The sequence below is a fragment of the Onychostruthus taczanowskii genome, unplaced genomic scaffold, assembly GCF_017590055.1.
Source record: "Onychostruthus taczanowskii isolate IOZ18803 unplaced genomic scaffold, ASM1759005v1 scaffold27, whole genome shotgun sequence".
NCBI classification, from domain to species: domain Eukaryota; kingdom Metazoa; phylum Chordata; class Aves; order Passeriformes; family Passeridae; genus Onychostruthus; species Onychostruthus taczanowskii.
In genome coordinates, this window is record NW_024500017.1 from 5767611 (window position 1) to 5789019 (window position 21409).

Below are 21409 nucleotides of genomic sequence, written 5' to 3' on the forward strand. Positions count from 1 at the left end.
TGCCTCTAGGCATGCCGCTGCAGACAGCCAGCAGGACAGTGTGTGAGACTTCTGAAAGCATCACCAAACTCCCACACTTCAGATTACCTGGGACACGTTTTGCTCACTTGAAGGCTTCCTACCAGATAAAAAGACATGACAGCACATGGAAGCCAAGCCACTGGGTATGGAGCTTTAGTCAGTAACAAGGACAACCAATGAATGAAACCCCAAAATTAATATCCATTAAAACAAACCGAAGTGATTTTTCAAAGGAAAAGATTGACTTTAGTCCTCAGAATCCATGCATGACAGTACGCACATGCCAATCACAATGTGGGAGCTTTTGGAATTTCCTGCTGGGGTGGCTGAGCAGGACTAGCAGGATGCACCAATCTGATGGCAGCTCTCTGCTGCACTGGCAGGAGCCTGGCCTAAGGATGGCTCTAAATGATACACAGGTGAGGCTGCACCTCCTGTGCACCAACACCACATACAAAGATGTGCAAGTCAGCAGGGAGCAGAGCAAGAGGAGCTCTGCTTTGTTTTACCCACACACATCAGCCTGTGCCATACAGGTTTTACCACACAAGAAGATGAAATTGATTGGGAAGAGATGATGAATTTTTGGGGTTTTTTTTTGCCATTTTCTTTTATAGCTTCAGGATATTGCATCTTTAAGCCTGTGCTCATTGCTCTAAATATGCACGTTTTCACATATATATATATAAAATACTGACTTTTTAATATAAATCTGCATGCAGAGACAAGTAGGTACAGGAAGTCGTGTTCACTTGCTCTGACATGCTGCAGGTAACTGTGCTCATACACAGGAAACCTGTAGTACATAGCTCATACAGCAAACTGAAAGGTAGTCATTTGAGAGCAGCTAGAGAGGTGTTGAGCAGAATACACAACAGGGTATCTTCCTTTTCAGTGAAAGGAAAGCGTAAATGTGGACACCAGGATATGGGGGCAACATGCTAGTAAACTGTTTTATGAGAGAAAACAGTTTTTACAGAGAAAGCATAGACAGAATCCAGTGTTTCAACATATTTCAGGACAGCATTAGACAGCATTAAACAGTCAAAAAAACTTGTATCAAAAAAGCATTTCCATCTACCAGACTGATAGGGCAATTGCCAAGGATGTTTTTCCCCTTTTCAAATAGTTTAACTTACTGATTAGTAACAGCTACTTAGAATAATCTAAAAAGTCATCACATGAAAAACAGAAAAGGAAATTATGAATGGACAATCTCAAGAGTTTAGATCAGTACAGTCTGCTCTTTGATCCAAAATGGATTCAAGAGAACTGAATCAAAAGCATCTTCAAGTTGTGTTGAGTTCAAAAGTTGTTCAGTCACGCCCATCCTTTTTAATATCCCCAGCACACACTTAAATGAGTAAAGACCATGAAGGACTGTTTCACTAAGACTTGCTATTTAAGATTTAAGAATGTATAAAAATCCATTTCACAGTCTGAACTTGCCTCCCTTTGCCCCCAAACAGCTTAAAAATAAATATTACCAACTGACTTACCTGCAAACACTAGATTTTCTGGACATGGTAGTACTGGGAGAGGATGGAGGAGTCTGGTAAGACCAGCTGTAATCAGAACCTTTCAAATCTAAAATTACCTGATGAAAGATAATCAATAGCATCAAGGATGTGGAAAAAAATTCACCCTATTAGAAGAAAGCATCTGCTTGTCATACAGCATTCATCACTGCCACAAACTTTCAGTGCCAATTGAGTCTCAGTTCTCTTCCAAAATTACATGGTATCACACAGGTGAGTCAGTTTCATACTTGGCTTTCCTGGTATTAGCATACTTCAACACTAAGGCTGACACCACAGAAAGAAAAGTTCAGATCTGAATGGAAAAAAAAACTTTTAGAAAGTAAATTGGAAATTTAGTTTTTGCATTAAGGAAGCTTTTCCGGTTTTTGTTTATTTTGTTTTGGTTGTTTTGACTTAAAAAATTATTACAGCCTTTGAGCTGAAGTACTGTAACATTTTAAACAATTAAATGAAGATTCAGTATTCAACCACAACAGAGCTTTACACTTCTAGGTCAATGATAAGGTGATTATAAAGTATGACAAAAAAACTGAGTTCACACAGCAGGGTTGCAGACAAATGTCTTATTTGGATTCATTTAATGACACACATTTTCCTATGCATTTTAAGGACAGGATGGAAAAATGCTCAAATGTTAGACTCCATCAAGCTACACAACCCCAGCAACTCTGTGACTACAAAAAGACAGGGATGCTCAAACGTAGGGCAATGACATGACACTCATTTCTCAAAACACTCTCCAAAGAAACTGGGCATCTTCATACTCTTCAAAGTGTTACTGCTACCATTTCACTCCGTTCTCACCAAGTATTTTAGGGGCACTCAGCCCCTGAAACAAATTTTCACAACAAGACAGGTTGTTTTTTTTTTAAATTGCTCATGTTAAAAATGACCTTGCTGCTGTAAAGCCTCTACAAAACATCACATTAAACCACTAAACACTAGCAGTCAATATTCCTCACAACACAAAAGCAGTGCAAGCCACAAACAAAATGTTTTTCAGGTAACAAGATCTAACCTGTTCACTTGAGGATGGCAATTTGTGCGGATCCATGGTAAGACTTTTCAGGTCATCTGATATGGTTTGCAAATGGGTTATTTCTCCTAGCATTGATATTTCTTCTTCCTGGAAAGAAAAACAAGCCAGGCTAACCACAGCCTTGGTTTTAAAAATCCCACTTGTAACACAATATATGACCTTTATAATTTTGCTGATGACTGTGGGGATGCCCAGTGGAATTTTCTTTCCACATTAAATAATTATGAAAAGTTGAAAATATTAATTTAGAGTTTTGTAACTACATTAAGATTGCTGCAAATTCTAAAACCCAGAAATTTTCTATCTCATCAACAAGATAAATAAGCTTCAGCCTTCTTTTTGTGACAGCTTCAGAAAAAGAGTGTCAGTTTTGCTGCACTTAACAAATACCTAACTGTTCTACGTACACTCACTAATGTATCCTAACAATTTTAAGCTTGAGTGTAAACAGGGGTTAAACTCATAGTTTTTGATAGTTGAAGGCATTATACAAGCACAGAGCATTAATACATCAATGACTGATTCCGTCTCAAATTCCATCGACGGCTAACTCAGATGATGATTCCCCCACTGTAAACTACCACAGTAATTCCTTAGCTACCGTGTCTTCCAGGTCCTCTCAGTCTGGAATTCACGTCCTCCTCTTCAGCCATGACTTTTCTAATTCTCTAACAACAGCTTTCTATTGAGACTGATGCTCTTTGTAAACGAGCACTGAGAACACTTTCCCAGTAGGTTGGTGACCCTTCAGAAATGCACCTTGCTTGCACAAAGCCATGAACAATTCCTTGTCAGGCTTCAGACTACCTGAGATGATGAAAATTTGCCCAAACCTTTCCAATGAACTGAAGAACTGTCATGTAGAAGGAAAGAGCTATCAGAAAACTGCAAGGAAGCAGCCTGCAATTTGTCAGATAATGTCATTATATACACAGGGGAGGTCTTGAAACATTTATCAGTCCTAGCACTGGAGTAGGAGTAAGGAGGATTTATATTAAAATGTGATGTTAAGAAGTAAAGCAGTGGAAAAAACTGCATTGCAATGTCTCAGGCTGGAATGCATAAAGAACACAAACTGACTTTGGTCTTTATGCTCATTGTTTACCCATCAGTCACCTTGAAGGTGTTCAGTGTTCCATTGCTGAATTATTCCAAGTGCCTACAAAAAAGGTCCCAACTCTCACCGCTTGCTAGACAGAGAGAGATACAGGCTGTATTTTGACTCTAGAAATGAATTCCTAAGACATAACAAGATACTCTCTTCGGAGGCTTCTGGCCACTTATCTAATCTGTGAATTGTACTGAGTGAAAACGAAGAGCTCTTACGATCACAGGGCGCAGCATCGAGATGAAAGCACAGAATCGACCGCGCTCCTCGATCAGAGCTTTTCTGACAGCTTGCTTCTCGGTTTCTTCAAGCAGCAGGTACTTATCATTGACATCTTGTAAAGCACTATCCAGCTGGGGCTGAATGTCACCCCGTCCTGTATGCAGGAAACAATCAAGAGCACATATTGTCAAAACTGTGCCTCTCCAGAGAAGATGACATTATTTTCAGCCAGCACTGCTGCTGGATTGTGCTTTTGCAATTTGAGTCTCAACCAGCATTTTCCCTTAATTCAAATCATTAAGGATGTTTCCCCTCACAATTAAATCAAGCATTTCAAAGCATTTATTTTTCCCCCTTTTGCACAGAATAGAAATCCAGCTCAATTCAAAAGGTTTCAACAAGGCAGAGACAGCATTTTAAATAAGGACTTTATCAGAGCATTAGCTGTAGAAACTCTTCACATCATCCTTGCCAATAACCAAGATCTTACTAACTGGGAGAGTATAAATCCCTAGCCCAAGTGTACTCCTCTGCCTTTTTGCATTTGTACTTAACAAGGTCCTAGTAAGAATTTTGTGGAGCCACTAAATGAATCAATCAATCTCCGATAAAAAATGCTACTATGGACATGTTACTGATCATCGGACCACTGGGTTCAAGTACTCTGCACAAACCAACTGCTGAAACCATTTTCTTCATTCCAGAGTCCAAACTAAACCAAACCTCTCAACATAGGTTATACATATACATATTTTTTGACATGTGTATGTATATATATATGTATGCTCAATATATGTCAATGGATACAATTAAATTCCAGTATTTTGCAATAAAAAGCTTCACCGTGTTAATTACAGTCAACTCATAATATCAAATCTTCCTGTGACAGCTAAGTACCTTATCGTGCGCTGAGTGCTTATGCTGCATCATGCCAAAAAAATATTCCTCCAGAAATTAAGAGCTGCTGCTTAGATATAATATAACCAATAATGCTGCAGTTGCAAGATGTTTTCATGCAGCTTACACCCCTAAATATTTTAAAGCACCTCAGTTATATAAATTTGTTGCAAATCTCCCAGAGATACCATCACATGCAATTTAACTACCAGGAAGATAACACTGAAAAAAATGGTGGGTGAGTTACAAGCAGTGACCCAAAATCAATTTTTTGGATGATTATCTTTCTGCACAGAGGATTTAAAGCTAAGAGTGAGAGGAAAAAAGTCTCTTTATGCGTGTAGTACATAATGCAGATGACTCAATGTCAGGCTTAAAAAAGAAAAACCTTTGCCTTACTATTATATGTATTTCCTTAGTACTCCAGAGCAAGGCAAAGCCATCAGCCTCCCTGCACTGAAACACAGCCAGAGCTGCAGGAAAAGAGAGCAGCAATGGAAGCAAAGAGAATCACGCTGGCTTATCGGAATTACAGGCTGGATATATCCAAATCTCCTCTGCAGAGTTAGACACAGTCCAGATAAAATGCACTGACACCCACATGCAGAGCTCTGCAATGGATCCTGGAAGAATCACATGCAGTGCAACATGGACACGGCCACTGCCAAGGCCACCTGGAACCAAACTTCCAGCAGTGTCTGATCCTGCAGATCAGTCTGGCTGCTCTAATGTAGTCATAAAACTTACTTACTTGGAAGTAAATAAACTTTAAGAAGAACAGAGTATGAAGGTCCTCTGTTTCCTCCATCAACATCAGCATCTACCAGAAATAAGTTACAGCAGAGCTTTGGGTACCTCCCTGAAGGTCCTGTGCCTTTTTGTCCATCACCCTCAAGAGACAAACTGAGCCTTCTGCTTCAAGACCATTCTGTACATTTCAGGCCCTCCCCATACTATGCCATAAGATGCAGTGGTTAAACATTTCATACTTCTCTGGAGATGCTCTTTCAAATTCTTTAGGAAACAGAAATTTGCATCATTGCTCAGACCCTTTTTGAGTGCTGCCTGGAATTATAGTGGGTAAAATAACTACCTATTTTTCAAGCCTAGATACTGGCTCACTATCATGGATGTACCAAGTGCAAAATATATTAGCTGCAAACTAAATGAAACACTCATTAGTTTGGCTCTGGAGAACTGCTATAAACATTCAGCTGCTCCACCATAATCATGCACACAATGCAGTAAATTCCTGTTAAATGCAATTGCCTATGCAGTGAGAACACACACACTTAAAAAGCAACTGGACATCATTGACAAAGTAGGTTCAATTATAGTGAACTTTGGTACTTTCTGTGGATCTTAGAGCAGGACATCTTGGACCAGAGAAACAAAAGCAGCCAAAACCTGGGGCAAGAATAAACCCCATCTGCACCTGTGTAATTCACTCCATTCAAGAAAGTTATGAGAATAATGTTCATAACAATGCTGGTATTGTAACCCTTTGGTCGAAGCATGTGTAAAACTGCACCACTCTCCAACTTCCCCTGTACCTCTACAAAATTCCCATTTTATTTCTTCCAGTACAGTGAGAGACACACCACTTCTCACCAGTATTTTCACAGACCCGTTTTTATGCTCAGGGGCATTTGGGCAGTCTGTGAAAACACAGAAGCTGTCTCAGGTACAATTCAGAGCAGGAAACAAGCTTAGGTGAATCATTTAGATGAAGCTCTGAAGTCAGATGTTTACAGATGAATACAGCTCTCTCCTGGTGACTTCTCATAACTCATCTTTTAGGAGGAGGAAAGCTTTATCAACATCCTTTGAAAGCTCCACAATGCAGACATCAATCTAGCAAGTCTTTTGAAAGCAGGCATAGCTCTTCCCACTCCCTGAATCGCCAGCTGCACTCAGCTCAGAAAATGTGAGGGATGAGATCTCTGCCTAACTGAATCAGTTTCCTTTGCTAAGCAGAGCAGAGCATCCCCACAGCAGCACTCCTACACCCGGAGAACACCCAAGGTGTGAGGGCCAACTGCTGACCACCTCTGCTCCTCAGACACCGTGGGTCTCCACTGACTTGAATCTGCTACTTATCTCAGAAGGGAATATTGACCACCGGAGAGTAATGCAGTTCTTTCCCCCCTTGAACAACAAGGAGAAGGTTAATTGGCCAAAGCAGTATTTTTGATTGCAGTATTTTTGCTGTGGTCACAAGGCACATCTTCAAGAGGAAAATCAGCAAGTGATTATTCCCTCCAGCCCACAGTCTCTGGCCTTTAGGTTATGCATTCCAAAACACTTCCAAACCAACACAACTACCACAATGACATAAGACAGTTCCAGAAGAAGTTTATCATGCAGCAGCTGTGGAAGTGCACCTGGAAGGACACTCCTACCCCAGCTGCAGGCAGGTTTGAGTGACCCACCACAGCAATCACCGACAGCAGTGGTCAAAAGCATCCAATGTAGTCACAGGTCACTGGTCTGCAACCAGCCAGACATGAACAGGAGGTAGGGATGGCTCTGCAGAGCGTGCCCGGTTGCACCCAAAAGAACAAGTCAACAACCTGAACACTGAGGAGGAATTCAAATCCAGCCTCTCAAAGAGGAGCTCTGGTGATGCAGAGAGGAGCACAAACGCAAGACCAGAAGTTATGGACTGAATTCTCCAACAACACCATGCTCCAACAGCCTGGTGACCGGCAGCTGGACACAGGCAAGTGACAGCTCATCATGTGCAGGGAGCTGAACTGCTTCTCATCAAAAGTAACATGGATCTGCTGCTATTTCAAGGACAGTCTCAATGTTACCCTCACAGCAGGTGCTTTACATCATTATCATGACATGCAAGGGCTTTAAAGGACCAACATGCAATAGAACTTGCATTTTACAGTGTTTTGTGTGAATCCTGGCTGAAAGCCTCATGCAATTTCTTAAATAACTATTGTCCAAAAAAAACTTTAGTAAAGGGAAAATATGAGGGGAAAAAGGAAAAGGAAACCTAATTTTCAACCCAATTTCATGCCTATATTTTATAAGACATACTAGAAAACTCTCAGCAACACCAAATAATTTTTATATTCTCTCTGTGCAAGTCGGACTGCTAAAGTAACTGCTGTTATTGACAATGCAATGCAGCAAATATTGGTGAAATTACTGTTTTCTACGTCCTCACAGAAAGACACTTTCTAAAGCATCTGCACAGAACTTGAATATTCAGTATTGGACACTTAACAGAGTGGTAGAATATATACGGTATGAGACAATGCTGAGTACACCTCTACTTGTACAAATCAAAGTAGGCTCCAACACAGTCATTCCCAAACCACCTTCTTTACAAGAGCACACCTGCTCCAGCTGCCAGAATGAACAACCTCTACATTCTGCACAGTAAAGCCAACAAATGAACTAATATGGAACTGTGCTGAGAACGGAAGAATTCTGCCACCAAACCTCCTAACTGGGATTAACCTCAAACTCCTTCAGAAACCAAATCTGAGTCTTTCTTTTGGCTACTGGGAGATCTGAGTCCGCTGCTCATGTTCAAAAGTGCAAAGTTTTGCCTTAACAGAAAAGCTACAAGTTGCCAAATGACATTTCTAGATTGAATTACAAACCAGGAAAACCACAATGTGTGGTTTCAAAATATGGGGAAAAGCAGCAGCCTCAACAAGGCCCAGCTCCAGAAGCCCAGTGGTGGCGCCTTGCTCAAGAGCTCGCTGATTTAATCAATTCAGGCTTCTCCTAAAGGCAACACCTACATCACTACACTTAAAAGTGCAGGTATGAGTACTTTGCTCAGATTCAGAAACACCATGCTTCATTCACAATGGGATCTCAAGGCAGCTACTTTAAATTTGCAAAATAGCTGAAACAACAACCCAATTTAAACGTATTTGAGATGTGATCAGGCAACAGGAGACAACTGTGATGCTGAATTCCAACCCTTTCCCCAGCATGAAGTAAATATTTCTTATCTATCAGGTAAGAAAGATGCATGCGATTTTCATAAAAAAGGGAATTTGGATCACAGGTTACAAAGACCAACATTAAGGACTTTAGGCTCTAGACTTTAAAAGTCATATTAACAATAAGATACGCAATTATTTGAACATCACCTTGATGACATGTCTATTCCATTTAACTTCTCTCCCAGCTGTGACAAGATTTATCTGTCCACGTTATCCCTTTCTAAAATAAACCAGAGGTTTATCCACAATACTGGTTTTCTTCTTTTACAGTGTTCCAATTAGATGCCAAAAGAAAATAAATCAAAAGATGGTTTGTTCATCAAGATTAGGCAATATTTTAGTTGCATTAGAAATTAAAGTCTAGGCAGTTAGTGGAGACCAGACACCATAAAGAGGCCACAGCAAGGGCTACAATAAACCAGCCACCAGGGTCACAGCATGGCACAGACTTACCCAGAGCCTCAGCTGTCAGGCAGGTGCGCATGGTGAGAAATTGCAGGACACAAAATTGACACAGAAAGGAAAATAAAAAAAGTCAAACTGGTATTCCAGCATTCCTAGAATTTAGACATTATCATCAGCGCCAAGACAAGAGAGTGAGCAGTATGGACTAGACTATTTTGACTTCTTCTGTTGCTGATAAAGACAAAGGCATTAGTTTTGCATCCTGGTGAGCTGTTGCAAATTAAACCCCTGGTTATTTACCACACAGTTTTATTTTATGAGACTTAAACCACTTTAGACTCCTCAGTGAGAAGATGTAAACCTGTGCTTCAGAGAAAGTGCACAACACAGATAACCAGACCCTGGTCAAGTGGCACAAAGCTCATCCCCTCACAGGGAAGAGGGAACTCAAACCTGCAGAACTCCAGACTGGTGCTGCGTGAGTAACCACAGCACTTTTTGATGTTCTCTACTGCAATTACATTAACAGATTGTTAATTAAATGAAAACCTAATTGCTGATGCAATGTGGAAGAACATCAAAAAGATTAACTATGATATGTGTATTTTAATTTTAAAACTATACAATAAAATTTTGCAATAAAACTGGCTTGCTGTCAAAAGGAGGGGAACTATCAAGAGGCCTTCAAAACTCAAGGAACTAAAGTAAATTGAAGAAATGTCTTCACTCACTGATTAAGCAACATGTCTTCACTGCATTTTTGTAATGGAGAGCTCACATTATAAGCTTGCAGGGAAAAAAAAAACCCTAAAACAACAAAACACACCAAAAAGCCCTGCAGGCACCATGGTCTCATCCACACAGGATTTTTTTCTTGCAAAAGATAAGTAAAATTTGCTCATTAGCTTCCCTCCTTCTGAGCTGCATCTTATTGACTCCACTGAGTTTTGGCTCTCACTTCAGTCATGGTGCCACACTTGATCAAGTTAGAGGAATGAGGCTCCCTCCTGGGGAGGAAGGCTCTGGCCAGGGATTCTCCCTTTCCAGCCTGCCACTCCAGACAGGGCAAGTGCCATGTACAGAAAGGGTGCAAAGTGAGAAGGTCAGCACTTGCTGTAAGAACTGAGACATTCTTCAGTCATAATTGCATTGAAGAGCTTTATGTTTTTTAGTTTAGAGTCACAGGCTTTGCACAACCATCCTTGAGAACAGTCTAGCAATATTACAAAGACCAGAGGATAACACAAAAAAAACTAAAAAGGCTCTAAAACACAAAGACATCATCTTTGCTAACTAGGAGGTGGAAGAAAAAGCACTTTTGGCAGTATTACAGTAAATTAATAATCATGTTCTACAGTAAATTAAAAATCATGTTCTGTTCTCCAAATTTCATTAGAATCACAGAATTCTTTCCGAAACTGCTGCATATTCAAAAGGAGAGACTGCCAGTTTGGATACTCAGCATTGACAGGGACCCAAGAAGAAATGTTGTACTGAATGTTAAGGGAATTCTGCAGAAAGTTCCACATGTCTTACAGATGAAACTCAGTTTTCTTATTAACATGTGCTATATTATTGGGAATGTTACATCCACCAGCTTCTTACATATCCACTTGGATTTAAACATTTTCCTCAAAGCTCAAACAGTGTCACATGAAGAACCTGAAAATGAAACCTACCAGTCATGTTATAGGTAGGAGTGAAACCTGTTTATTTATTCACTAATAGCCAAGCTGACATACAGAAAATACACCCAACATGCACTCCAGATTTTGCAGATACCTTCAGATATATTTTAATTTAATCACTTGATCATTTTTTCTTCAAGAATCATGCATTTTGTTAACCTTCCCAAATGGTTACATGCAGAGCCACAGCTGCTGACTCTCTCCTGATTCAATACAGCATCAACAGCTTCTAGCAGCTATGGATCCACTTATGAGGGCCTGAATCAGCAGAAACCTAAACATGGAATTTATTTTAAGTATATGCATAATTATTCTGCTGACTCAGGTTAGCTGGGCTGCCTTCTGATGGCCAATGTTTGTCTGAAAACAAAGAGCAATTTAGAAGATGTCTGCAATTCTATGCACTACACAACTTCATCTGTTCAGACAAGAGCTAAGTGTCAACGCTGGGGTGGGCAACAAGCCCCAGGGCCTGTTCCCCATGGGAATAAGGGTATAAGAAGGCCTTGAAGATCATCATGAGACCCTCAGGGACTGCATGGACCTGGGAGGTGCACCAGGATCCTATTTAAGACTACACAGATTTAGCTTCAGGTGGATATTTTTTTTAATAGTTAAAGACAACAAATAGGGTGAAAATTTTCTCTGTGAGGTCTTTTGAAATGCAAGACCTTCACAGTTGTGTCACTTTACTAAAAATACCCTAACAAACTTCCAGAAAGGACCCTGGACTTCCTTTTGTTTTGTTTAGAAAAGTTTGGTGTTTTCCCCATCACTTCAAGCTTTGGAAACACCCTTATTGCAGTGAACGTACTTACTCTGCAAATGTAATTTCTAACACATGATCTGAAATGCCCAGCCTGAACTTTGACCTTGGCCACATGGAAGAGGAACAAACAGACCACGCAGAAGCCATGGAACAGGCAAACCCCTGTGGATTCAGCCCCCCAAAGCTAAGGCAGGGAGCCAGGACAAGCCCCACAGCCCATGACCCTCTGTCCTTGGGATGCAGACAAGGAGCAAGGAGCTGCTGTGCATGCTGCAGCATCAGCTGTGAGAGAGAGCCCTACAGCCCAATGCACCAGGCCTGGGGGACACCACAGCCAGGATGTGAACGAGGAAAGGAGAAGCTTATATTTGAGCTCCTCTGCCTGGAACTGCCCAAAGCAGAAGAAAAACACTTTCCCATAAAGTCAGATGGGAAATAGCAGAATAAGCTTAAAGGACCTTTATAGTAGCATGCACAGTGTTGAAGCAAATCCAGAATTCAGCAAACATCCTGCTTGCCCACAGGTGATCATAAAGTTTATACAAAAGTATTCTTACAAGTGCTAGGAAGGGAATGAATTGGTTGTTTTAGAGTTCCCATAGGTGAGTCAGTAACTTTACAGAAAAATCAAAGGGACAGATCCTGCTTGAGGAAGAATAAAACAAAAAAAGTCTGTAAAACAGAGAAACAGGAGAGTTGAAGACACAGGAAGACATTCATGCACTCAGCCACATGCCTGCCAGCATAATTTTCCCATAGTTCAAACCTCATTTGTGTCCTAAAGCAGAATAACTTCTGAAGCTTTATCACGTTATGAAATAAACCCTTTCTTGATTTTTTTCTCAGTAGAAGCAAGAGCAACATACTTCACCACACAGGACATTGAACAGATCTGTCAAGATGGGTACATACAAAAACATTTTCACAACAACATTTGACACTGCAGTCAGACCAAAGCTTTATTTCCTCAAGATAGGGACCAAAACAACAAAGAGGAGAAAAGGCATCTGCTCCTGTTTTTTTCTTCTAACTTAAGCATTGTTGATAACTTGCAAGAAGGCAGGGAGAACTTCCTCCCCTCCCCTCTCTACTCCTGCTGGGGCCAACAGCTTTGGGCATTCACACTCACAGCCTTAGGAGCCAAGGCCTCTCCAATCTCTCTTCCCCAGGGGCCATGAGAACAAATCTCAGCTCCTCGGAAATATTGCAGCTCCTGCTTTTTCCTGTACTGGCTACCTGTGAGCCCTCAGCTCTTCCACCTGCCCCATACACTCAAACATCCCCTGATTCCCTGTGGCTCTGTGCTCTAGAGCAAACACCATGAGTCTGACAGAAGCTCCAAGAGGGACAGCACAGAAATACAGCACCTTCACCACACCTCCAAAAGAACATTGTAATGGCAAAATTAAGCAAGGGAACTGGATTTAAAAAAAAAAAAAAGAAACAAAACTTCAATCACATCATGGCTGCTACAACAACAGCAAAATGAGGCCTGTTCCACTTTTCCCTAAAAGACGTTTAATCCTGAAGGAGAACAAAACACGAGTTTGCTGACTCTCATGATGAGACTTGGTTCACATTTGAGGAGGGGGATATGAAAGCAGAAAATCCAAGGACCAAGTCTGCTTGCTTTAACCACTGCTAACAGATGCAGGTAGCATCTGCAGTATGAGAACAGTGGGTTGGTTTTTTTCCAGCAGCTTTTAAGTACTTCTCTTTCCTCTTCACACTTCACAGAAAATGATGTCTCCTCCTTCAATACTGCAGAGTGATTTATTGAACACTCAGAAGCAGGATAAAGGGGAGATGGAGCCAGACAGCTGTCAATCCATAGAAACAGGCTCAAAAAATGGCTCCCTCCTCACAGATCCCAGACATCCACCCAAACCATTCCATGCTTCTATGTTTTTCTCAGTGCTTACCTACCATGCACTGATGGGTTGTTTGTATCACACAAGGACAAGAAGAAATAAGACTAGAAAAAGTGGGGGAGAGACAGGAGGAGACATGGAAGGAGTATCACAAACTTTATAAAGCTGTTGGTCTGCAGTCAGACATTTCATCACACAAAATGAGAAACATGTTCACGCATTATCCAAAAAATAAAATCTTATCTCATGAAGTCTTATTTCAAATGGTAAGGATCACCAATCTGATTTAGAACACTGACCTGACAGACACACAGAACCTACTGAGCTAAGCTCCCTGTTGGTGGCTTTCATCTCTCCTTTTCTCATCTCTTATCTAAAGTCAGCTAACATTCAAGAGCAGTTTTGCAGTCATCTGGCTTTCTACCAGTGTGATTACTGATTCACCTATATGGAAGGACAGCTAGAGACAGCTCACCTGTTCTGGGTAACACTTACACAATTTCAAAATTTCAAGAAACTCCCCATCCCAGCATTTATTTTGCTGGTCCCTGGGTTCAGTTTTCAGGCAGGAAGGGAAGGACAAGTTTCAACCTGCAGACTGAGAGCTGCTCAAAGCACATTTCTGACCCAGCTGGGAAGAGCCCAGTGCAGGAAAGGGAACCAGGAAGTCTTCTGTACAAGCTCCCTATTACTGCTCCAAAGCCTGGTGAGGTTTGCACTTGGCCAACTAAAACCCTTAGTGATGGTAGTGCTGCAGCTAGCAGTGCTGCATGTTTCCATCAAAACAGTGATGAAATACCTATGACAAGGTGGAGGTGGGACAGCAAGATGAGATACAGCTGCGAAAAAAGACAAACTATCTTTCAGGAAAATTCCCTTTTTCTTCTCACTCATCTTTAGTTTTCTATGATTGCCAAGAGTCCTTCCCCCTTGAAAACAACCCATGCCACTGTCTCACACTCTGATAGATAAAGTAAGGTTTAGGAGATTACAGGCTGTTGAAAAAAAAGAAAAAAGAGTAAAAGTGGCATAAAGAAAGAACAATGAGAAATGTTAATAGTTAGGGAACATTTACATAATGGATTTTTTTATATGATTCCAAAAGAGTCTAGAAAATTTTACAGGTATCTGCACAAGTCATGTTAAGAGTGTCAGTGTTCCTAGAAAGAAAAAGTTAGCAGTAAGGGCTCTATTTTAAAACATGATTGACTTTTCACAAACAGTTTCAAGGCTTTTGTATAAGAACATTAGACAGCAGCTTCAGAACATGATTTAAATGACACATAGTAATTGTATCCAGGTTCCCAAATAGGTCCAGGAATACATTAGAGGGGCAGGATTATTACAACAGAAATCCTATCACTGTTCAATCTTTGAACTGACAATAAGCACAGCTCAGAAGGCTGTTAACAGTACAGTATGCAGCAAGTTACCTTTCTTTGCTTTCTTCTGTAGCTTCAGTGTATCGGACGATTTCTTTTTTATCTCTTGGCGGGCTTTTTTGTATTCTAAAAAATACACACAATCTCTATTATCAATACAATCCATGTCAAAATTAATGTTTTTTCACAGAAAAGGCTACATTTAAAGACGTTAGACTACAAGCTTTTAGAGAACAGTTACTGTTAAACAAAGCAGCTTAGAACTCACATTTTGTAAAGCCCATACATTTCGTTTAATATAACATTTTAGGGTGTGAGCACATTCACATACCAAAATCTTTCCCAAATAAACAAAGCTTTTACAGAAATAACAACTGAGAACACAGTACAAAATTAGAATGCTTTTCAGTTCATCCACTCTCAGGAATGGAAAACAGAGATGACAGGTTTCTCGAAACATCTGTGTGAAAAAACAGCAATCCAGAAATGGCAAGGCAGAGAATATCCTGTGATCCCTCTCCAGCATGAGAGTCAGGCAGAGGAAGAGGCTGCTAAAACTCTACCCAAGGAAGGGTCACATTGCCAGCTCCTTCTGATGAAGCGGAGCACACTGCACTTGTCCTCATTTTCACATGAGCTGCACATCCCAGGAGAATTAAAATCCCAGAACGAAATATTCAACCTCTAGTGCAGGAACACTAAAGGTACCAGATATGAAAACTGATACTTAAAAAAAAAGAAGATACAAGGCATGTATGCATGTACATACATGTACACACACACTTCAACGAAGGAGATCAGTGTTATTACCCATCTGTAGATGGAAAAACAGAAGCAGATTCATGGCAGGCACAAGAACTGTACTGAGGCCAACTGCACTCCCAACACCCAAGTCTGCCAAGTAAACTCTAAATCTCACTGCCCCTTTGGCCTGGCTCACCCCTACTGGCAGTGACCCCATGTGACTCCTCTCTCCTGCTCACTACATGCTTAACACTCTGCAGCACAAGGCAGGACGTTTTCCAAGAGCTGCTGATTCAACTGCTTCTATTTGACCCCAGTAATGACGAGGCAAGAAGGAAATCCTCTTTTGGAGGTCAAGCCCACTCCTTCCAATCAGCTCCCATGGTGCTGCTGCTTCTTTCAGACATAACAAAAGTCTTAAATTTTCAAGGCTCAGTCAGTGGTGAACTGCAACGTGCTTTCAGCACCTGAGCTAGAGGGCCACCATTCCCAGTACAAAGGCATCTACCAACATGTGCTTGCTGCGCAAGACTTGGCTGCCTGCTGCTCCCTCCCCCAGGAAAGCCTCTGGAGCCATCATCACCCCTGCAGCCCAGGGCATTCCACATCCCACAGCAGAGCTCTCCTACTCCACAGGTGCACTCTCTGTATGGCATCAGGTCCAAAACAACGATGCTCAGTGTTCTACAGAGCTGTGCACTCTCTGGGGATGCTCTGGCTGAGGCATAACATGATCTTACAAGCTGCTTTTAACAACACCCTAGGGCTTTGCAAGGATATATGTGGCATCTCACATCCTCAGCTCATACAGGGAGAGTGGGCTAACAGAGTTAGACCCAGTCACTGCTTATCAGCCTAGGAAAACAACCCACCTCCAAGGTCCAGCAAACTAAACCTTCAAAATGCACACAGCAAGGGTTATATTTTTGTTAGGCACTTTGGGAGAGGAGTGTTTCAGAAGAGAAAAACTGCTATACATATTGAAGCATGTCATTCAGTTCTCCAGTACAAACATGAAAAGAGGAAGCAAAACTGATATTACAATCTTACTCCTATTAAAGAATTCTTCCTCTGTAACTACCTTTTGCATGGTCTTTATCCAGCTGATTGGCCACTTTCTTCCACTCTTCCATCTGTTCTTGAAGTGGGTTTATCAGACAGTCAATTAAAGCACTAATTTTGTTGAAAAAACACAAAGAGCAATCAAATCCTGCAGATGCCCTTATTCTTACAGAGAGAGCCAAGGTCAATACTTGAGTATTTTTACTTTTTGCTGTGACAGCTACCAGTGTCACAATGTAAATATCAGAACATAAAAATGTTTACACTAGAGAAAGCAGAAAAAAAAAAGTAGATTAAAAAAGAAATCAAAAATCCACATCACAAGATAACCAGAATTACAAAAGCTCCAGACAGTGAGGAACAGAGAGTAAAGCAGAGAAGTGACCTGAAACAGTGCAGAGTAAACAGATCCTACTCAACTGTCACGTAATTTAAATGGAAACTCTGGACACCAGAAAGGTTCATGCAACCATGGAGATTATAAACTCAAGTAGCACATGTATATACACAAGAAGACAGAGCAGCTGTAGAAGAGAACAATATCCTGCCCACTGATGTGTCTCACCTCACACTGGTGCAGTCCATGATACAGCACCAGTAATGCTCCACTAATTAATGAGACTGGGATCAAACCATTTAAACAGGAGACTAAAACTGTCTGCTCATGGCCAATTTCATAAATAACTTTATTTTAAAGTAATCACAGCATAATTACAGAATGTCTTGGATTGGAAGGGACCTTAAAGGTCATCTGGTTCCAACCACCCTACCATGGTCAAGGACACTTTCCACTAGACCAGGCTGCTTACACCATCCAACCTGGCTTTGAACACTTTCAAGGATGGGGGGAAAAAAAGGAAAAAACACAGCAGGCCATCAGGCAAGTGGCGAAGCATCATTTTTGTTCACCTAAGGTCATGCATAACTTTTAAGTCTGGTTAAAAAGGCACACATGCAAACTACTACTAACTACTGAAGTAGGTTGTTTTTGTACAGCCCAGGTTGCACATGAGTTAATGCTCTCTCATCACCTCTGCATCTAACTTCAACTGCAAAAACAGGATGAGAGAATTTGCATTTCCTATACTGCTCTGCTGAAAGTTTTTCTCTTGGCCACGAACTATTTGGGCTCTGCAGCAAGCTGAGGAACCAGTACAACACTTGCTGCTGCTGCTGCTTGTTTAAAACCTAGTGACAAAGCTTAAAGTCCTGAAACAAAGACAGGCCAGTTGGTTACATCAGCAGCTGCCCACTCAGCACTGAGCCACAGGGACTGACAGTGGGAATTTGCAGCATTTAGAGGTGATTTGAGGTGAACTGGCCCAGCCCCATAAATGTGCAGTGAAACCCAGCATGTTCACAGCACCTAATGCACTGCAGGGAGAAAACAACTGCTGCTCTCAGTGACATGGGCAGAGGTCAGCTGAGAAGCCAATGCTGATGAACAGCTTTAGATGTTCCCCAGCAGCACGTGAAAGAGGAACCTCCAGTGCTGGGCCACGTATGGAGCCACTCACCTTGAGAACTGTCTGAGTTTGGACTCTATACTTCTGTGCCTCATACACATCCTGGTGAGAGCAGACCCAATCTCTCTGGTACCACCTGAAAAACAAAAACCAAAAGGTAGGTGAGACCCCTCATGAGATTCCCGCCTGTGGTGTAGAGGCACAACAACAAGGAGGGGGGTGCCAAGCCTTCCAGAGCAATTGTAAAACAGATTAATAGTAAGTGTATAATCAACTAGACTACTAACAGGGCAGATCTCAGTGGTACCTGCCACCCCTTGAAGAGATTAATTCCTGTTCACCTAGAGACCAGAACCAAGCAACCAAACACAATTAAAGCACAGCTCTTCCAGGCATTTTCTGTGCCATGAGGCTCAACCCTGCAGCAGAAGACTTGAAAGAAAAGGGTTTGAGAGGTCAAAAGCCAAGTAGCACAGCTATCAAGGGAGTGGGCATCTGTGAACAAATTATTTCCACATTTTAGGAACAGACCTAGGGGATTCGATGCAATTTTCCCGTCCCTGGATTCTCTAGGCCCAGGGCCTCAAAGGGGCTCGGCGGCCGCAGAGCCCGGCCCGGCTCCCGGTATCGCCACCAGGTGGCGCCGTCGGCCGCCGGGCGGGACCAAACCCCGCTCGCGAAGGGCCCCGCCCGCTCCCGGCACGGCCTTCCCTGCTCCTGACACAGCCTTCCGTGCTCCCGGCACGGCCTTCCCTGCTCCTGACACAACCTTCCCTGCTCCCAGCACGGCCTTCCCTGCTCCCGACACAGCCTTCCCTGCTCCTGACACAGCCTTCCCTGCTCCCAGCACGGCCTTCCCTGCTCCCGACACAGCCTTCCCTGCTCCCAGCACGGCCTTCCCTGCTCCCGACACAGCCTTCCCTGCTCCCGGCACGGCCTTCCCTGCTCCCGACACAGCCTTCCCTGCTCCCAGCACGGCCTTCCCTGCTCCCGACACGGCCGTCCCTGCTCCCGACACAGCCTTTCCTTCCCTGCTCCCGGCACGGCCTTCCCTGCTCCCAGCACGGCCGTCCCTGCTCCTGACACAGCCTTTCCTTTCCTGCTCCCAGCACGGCCGTCCCTGCTCCCGACAGAGCCTTCCTTGCTCCCGGCACAGCCTTCCCTGCTCCCAGCACAGGCTTCCCTGCTCCCGACACAGCTTTGCCTGCTCCCAGCACAGTCCTTCCCTGCTCCCGGCACAACCTTCCCTGCTCCCAGCACAGCCCTTCCCTACTCCCAGCACAGCCTTTCCTTCCCTACTCCCAGCACAGCCCTTCCCTGCTCCTAGCACAGCCTTTCCTTCCCTGCTCCCAGCACAGCCCTTCCCTACTCCCAGCACAGCCTTTCCTTCCCTACTCCCAGCACAGCCCTTCCCTGCTCCTAGCACAGCCTTTCCTCCTTCTCTGCTCCCAGCACAGCCCTCCCTGCCCTCGGCCACCGGCAACCCCGGCTCCGCGCAGCCCATTCATTCCCTCTCGACAGAACTTTGTTTCGTCCAGTGCCAGTTTTGGTACTTGCTTAGTTCCCATTTGCACGTCGAATCTACTGTTTTGGGATACAAACATCAGCCGCCTTATGAACTGTTTCCCAACTGTAGTGCCCTCTGGAACAGTGAATGCATCAGTATCTATTTAGAAGTCTTATTTGATTATTAAAATAACCTTAGGCTTGTATCATGGAGAAAAATCTTCCCTAGGCTTTAAAAATAGTATTGCTCAAGTAAATTAAAATATCTTCCTAAGAAACTTTAACATTTTTAGTAACTTTGATTTTTTAAAACATGAAATCTAGTCACCATCTTGCTCCATTCTTGCAGAATTAAATCCTGTGCCCACTAAATGGCTCTGGAACAAAGACACTAAATAACTGGAACAAATTGTGGCTATTTGGTATTGTTCAAAAAGACAAACACAAAGTCCTTTGTCACTTGCCTGATTAATCATGTTTTTATAATGAGCTTTTGAAATAATATTATTTGGTAACATCAAAGAGCTGCAGCCTCATTGCATACAGGTGGGAAAAGCACATGGACTCCAGGCTGGATCTGTACCCAGCTCTTCCCCTGATGCTACACTTGCACAAACTGAGACAGAGTCCAGAAACTCAAAAAGGCAATATAGAAGATGGGGAGAGGTGTAACAGAGAGAAAGCAAGTGGAGAAAGGGAACAGCATCCACAAAGAGTGGATTTCTGTCCCAAATCATGGGCATTTTTCTGTGGATCCACTGCCAAATAAAAGTAATTTTATTTCAGAGGCTAATGTGGTACACAACTGCAATGGCGAAGAAGAAGAAACAAACCAAACATTTCCCTGGCTACCAGCACTGAGTTTAAGCAATAGGTAGGTTTTTAAGTTTGAAAATTCACGGAAATACTGGAATACTAAGGACCATCAGTGGTTAAGGGACACTGCTTTCCTAAGTCTGTTGTATGAAAAAAAGAAGGGTCGTATCAGAACAATAAAAAGGAAACTGTGTGTTTGGGGAGATTAGGAAACAAGGGTCAGTTATTATTAACATTAAAGTCCAAGGTATCAGAATTTTAACTGAAACACAATCAACCAAAGTATAAATATATCCCCTCAACACGTAGTACAGATGATGGGCAAGGTCAGCAGAACAGCCAAATGAAGTTCAGAGGGAAAAACAAAAAAAACCAAAAGAACAAAAAATCACAACAAAATAAATTAAGCCTGGAATAAAGAGGTTTGTCCATGGAAAAAAAAACAAACACAACTGGTTGGTGATGAGTGGGCTACTGGTTCTTCCCAACTTTTGAAACTTCGTGTTATCCGTAAGTGTTTACAAGAAATCAAACAATGAGGTGTTAATTTTATTCTGTGAACGAAAACTACTCTAATGAAGTGAAGGTAAAAGGAAAAGAAATGGTTCTGAGATATCTTTGATGTCCCTTCTGGAAACAAGGTATTGCTGAAGATGGATTGAGGATTCTGCTTGGGAAGAAGACTGAGGAGTGCCGCTGAAAAGTTTGGGAGAGCTGAGCCAGCTCTGCTTGGTCAGCATGGACCCAGGGAGGGGCGCAGAGAGTGGGTGGGGCTGGCAAGGGTCACCAGACTGAACAAAGGGCATCTTGTCCATCTTGTCCCACACCTGAATCCCATTGCTTCTCCTCAGCGTATGATCGACTGACTCCAACAGCACTGGAGTTAAACAGACCT

The 21409-nt window shown here is 42.4% G+C and overlaps 1 protein-coding gene across 10 annotated transcripts in view; it reads right to left on the bottom strand.

Moving 5' to 3' along the window:
* The window catches only part of MTSS1 (MTSS I-BAR domain containing 1), a 126336-nt gene that overhangs the window by 16253 nt on the left and 88674 nt on the right, over window positions 1–21409 (bottom strand). For 7 of the 10 annotated variants that reach the window (XM_041407527.1, XM_041407524.1, XM_041407522.1 and 4 more), the window contains exons 4-9: window positions 18244–18328; window positions 16746–16837; window positions 14972–15046; window positions 3928–4085; window positions 2581–2688; window positions 1521–1618 (exon numbers count right to left, since the gene is read on the bottom strand). In XM_041407527.1, coding sequence (XP_041263461.1) covers window positions 1521–1618; window positions 2581–2688; window positions 3928–4085; window positions 14972–15046; window positions 16746–16837; window positions 18244–18328 — 616 coding nt within the window. Of the gene's footprint in view, window positions 1–1520; window positions 1619–2580; window positions 2689–3927; window positions 4086–9258; window positions 9271–14971; window positions 15047–16745; window positions 16838–18243; window positions 18329–18723; window positions 18863–21409 lie in introns of those variants that run through there. The other 3 variants (XM_041407519.1, XM_041407520.1, XM_041407525.1) reach the window with 2 other exon arrangements.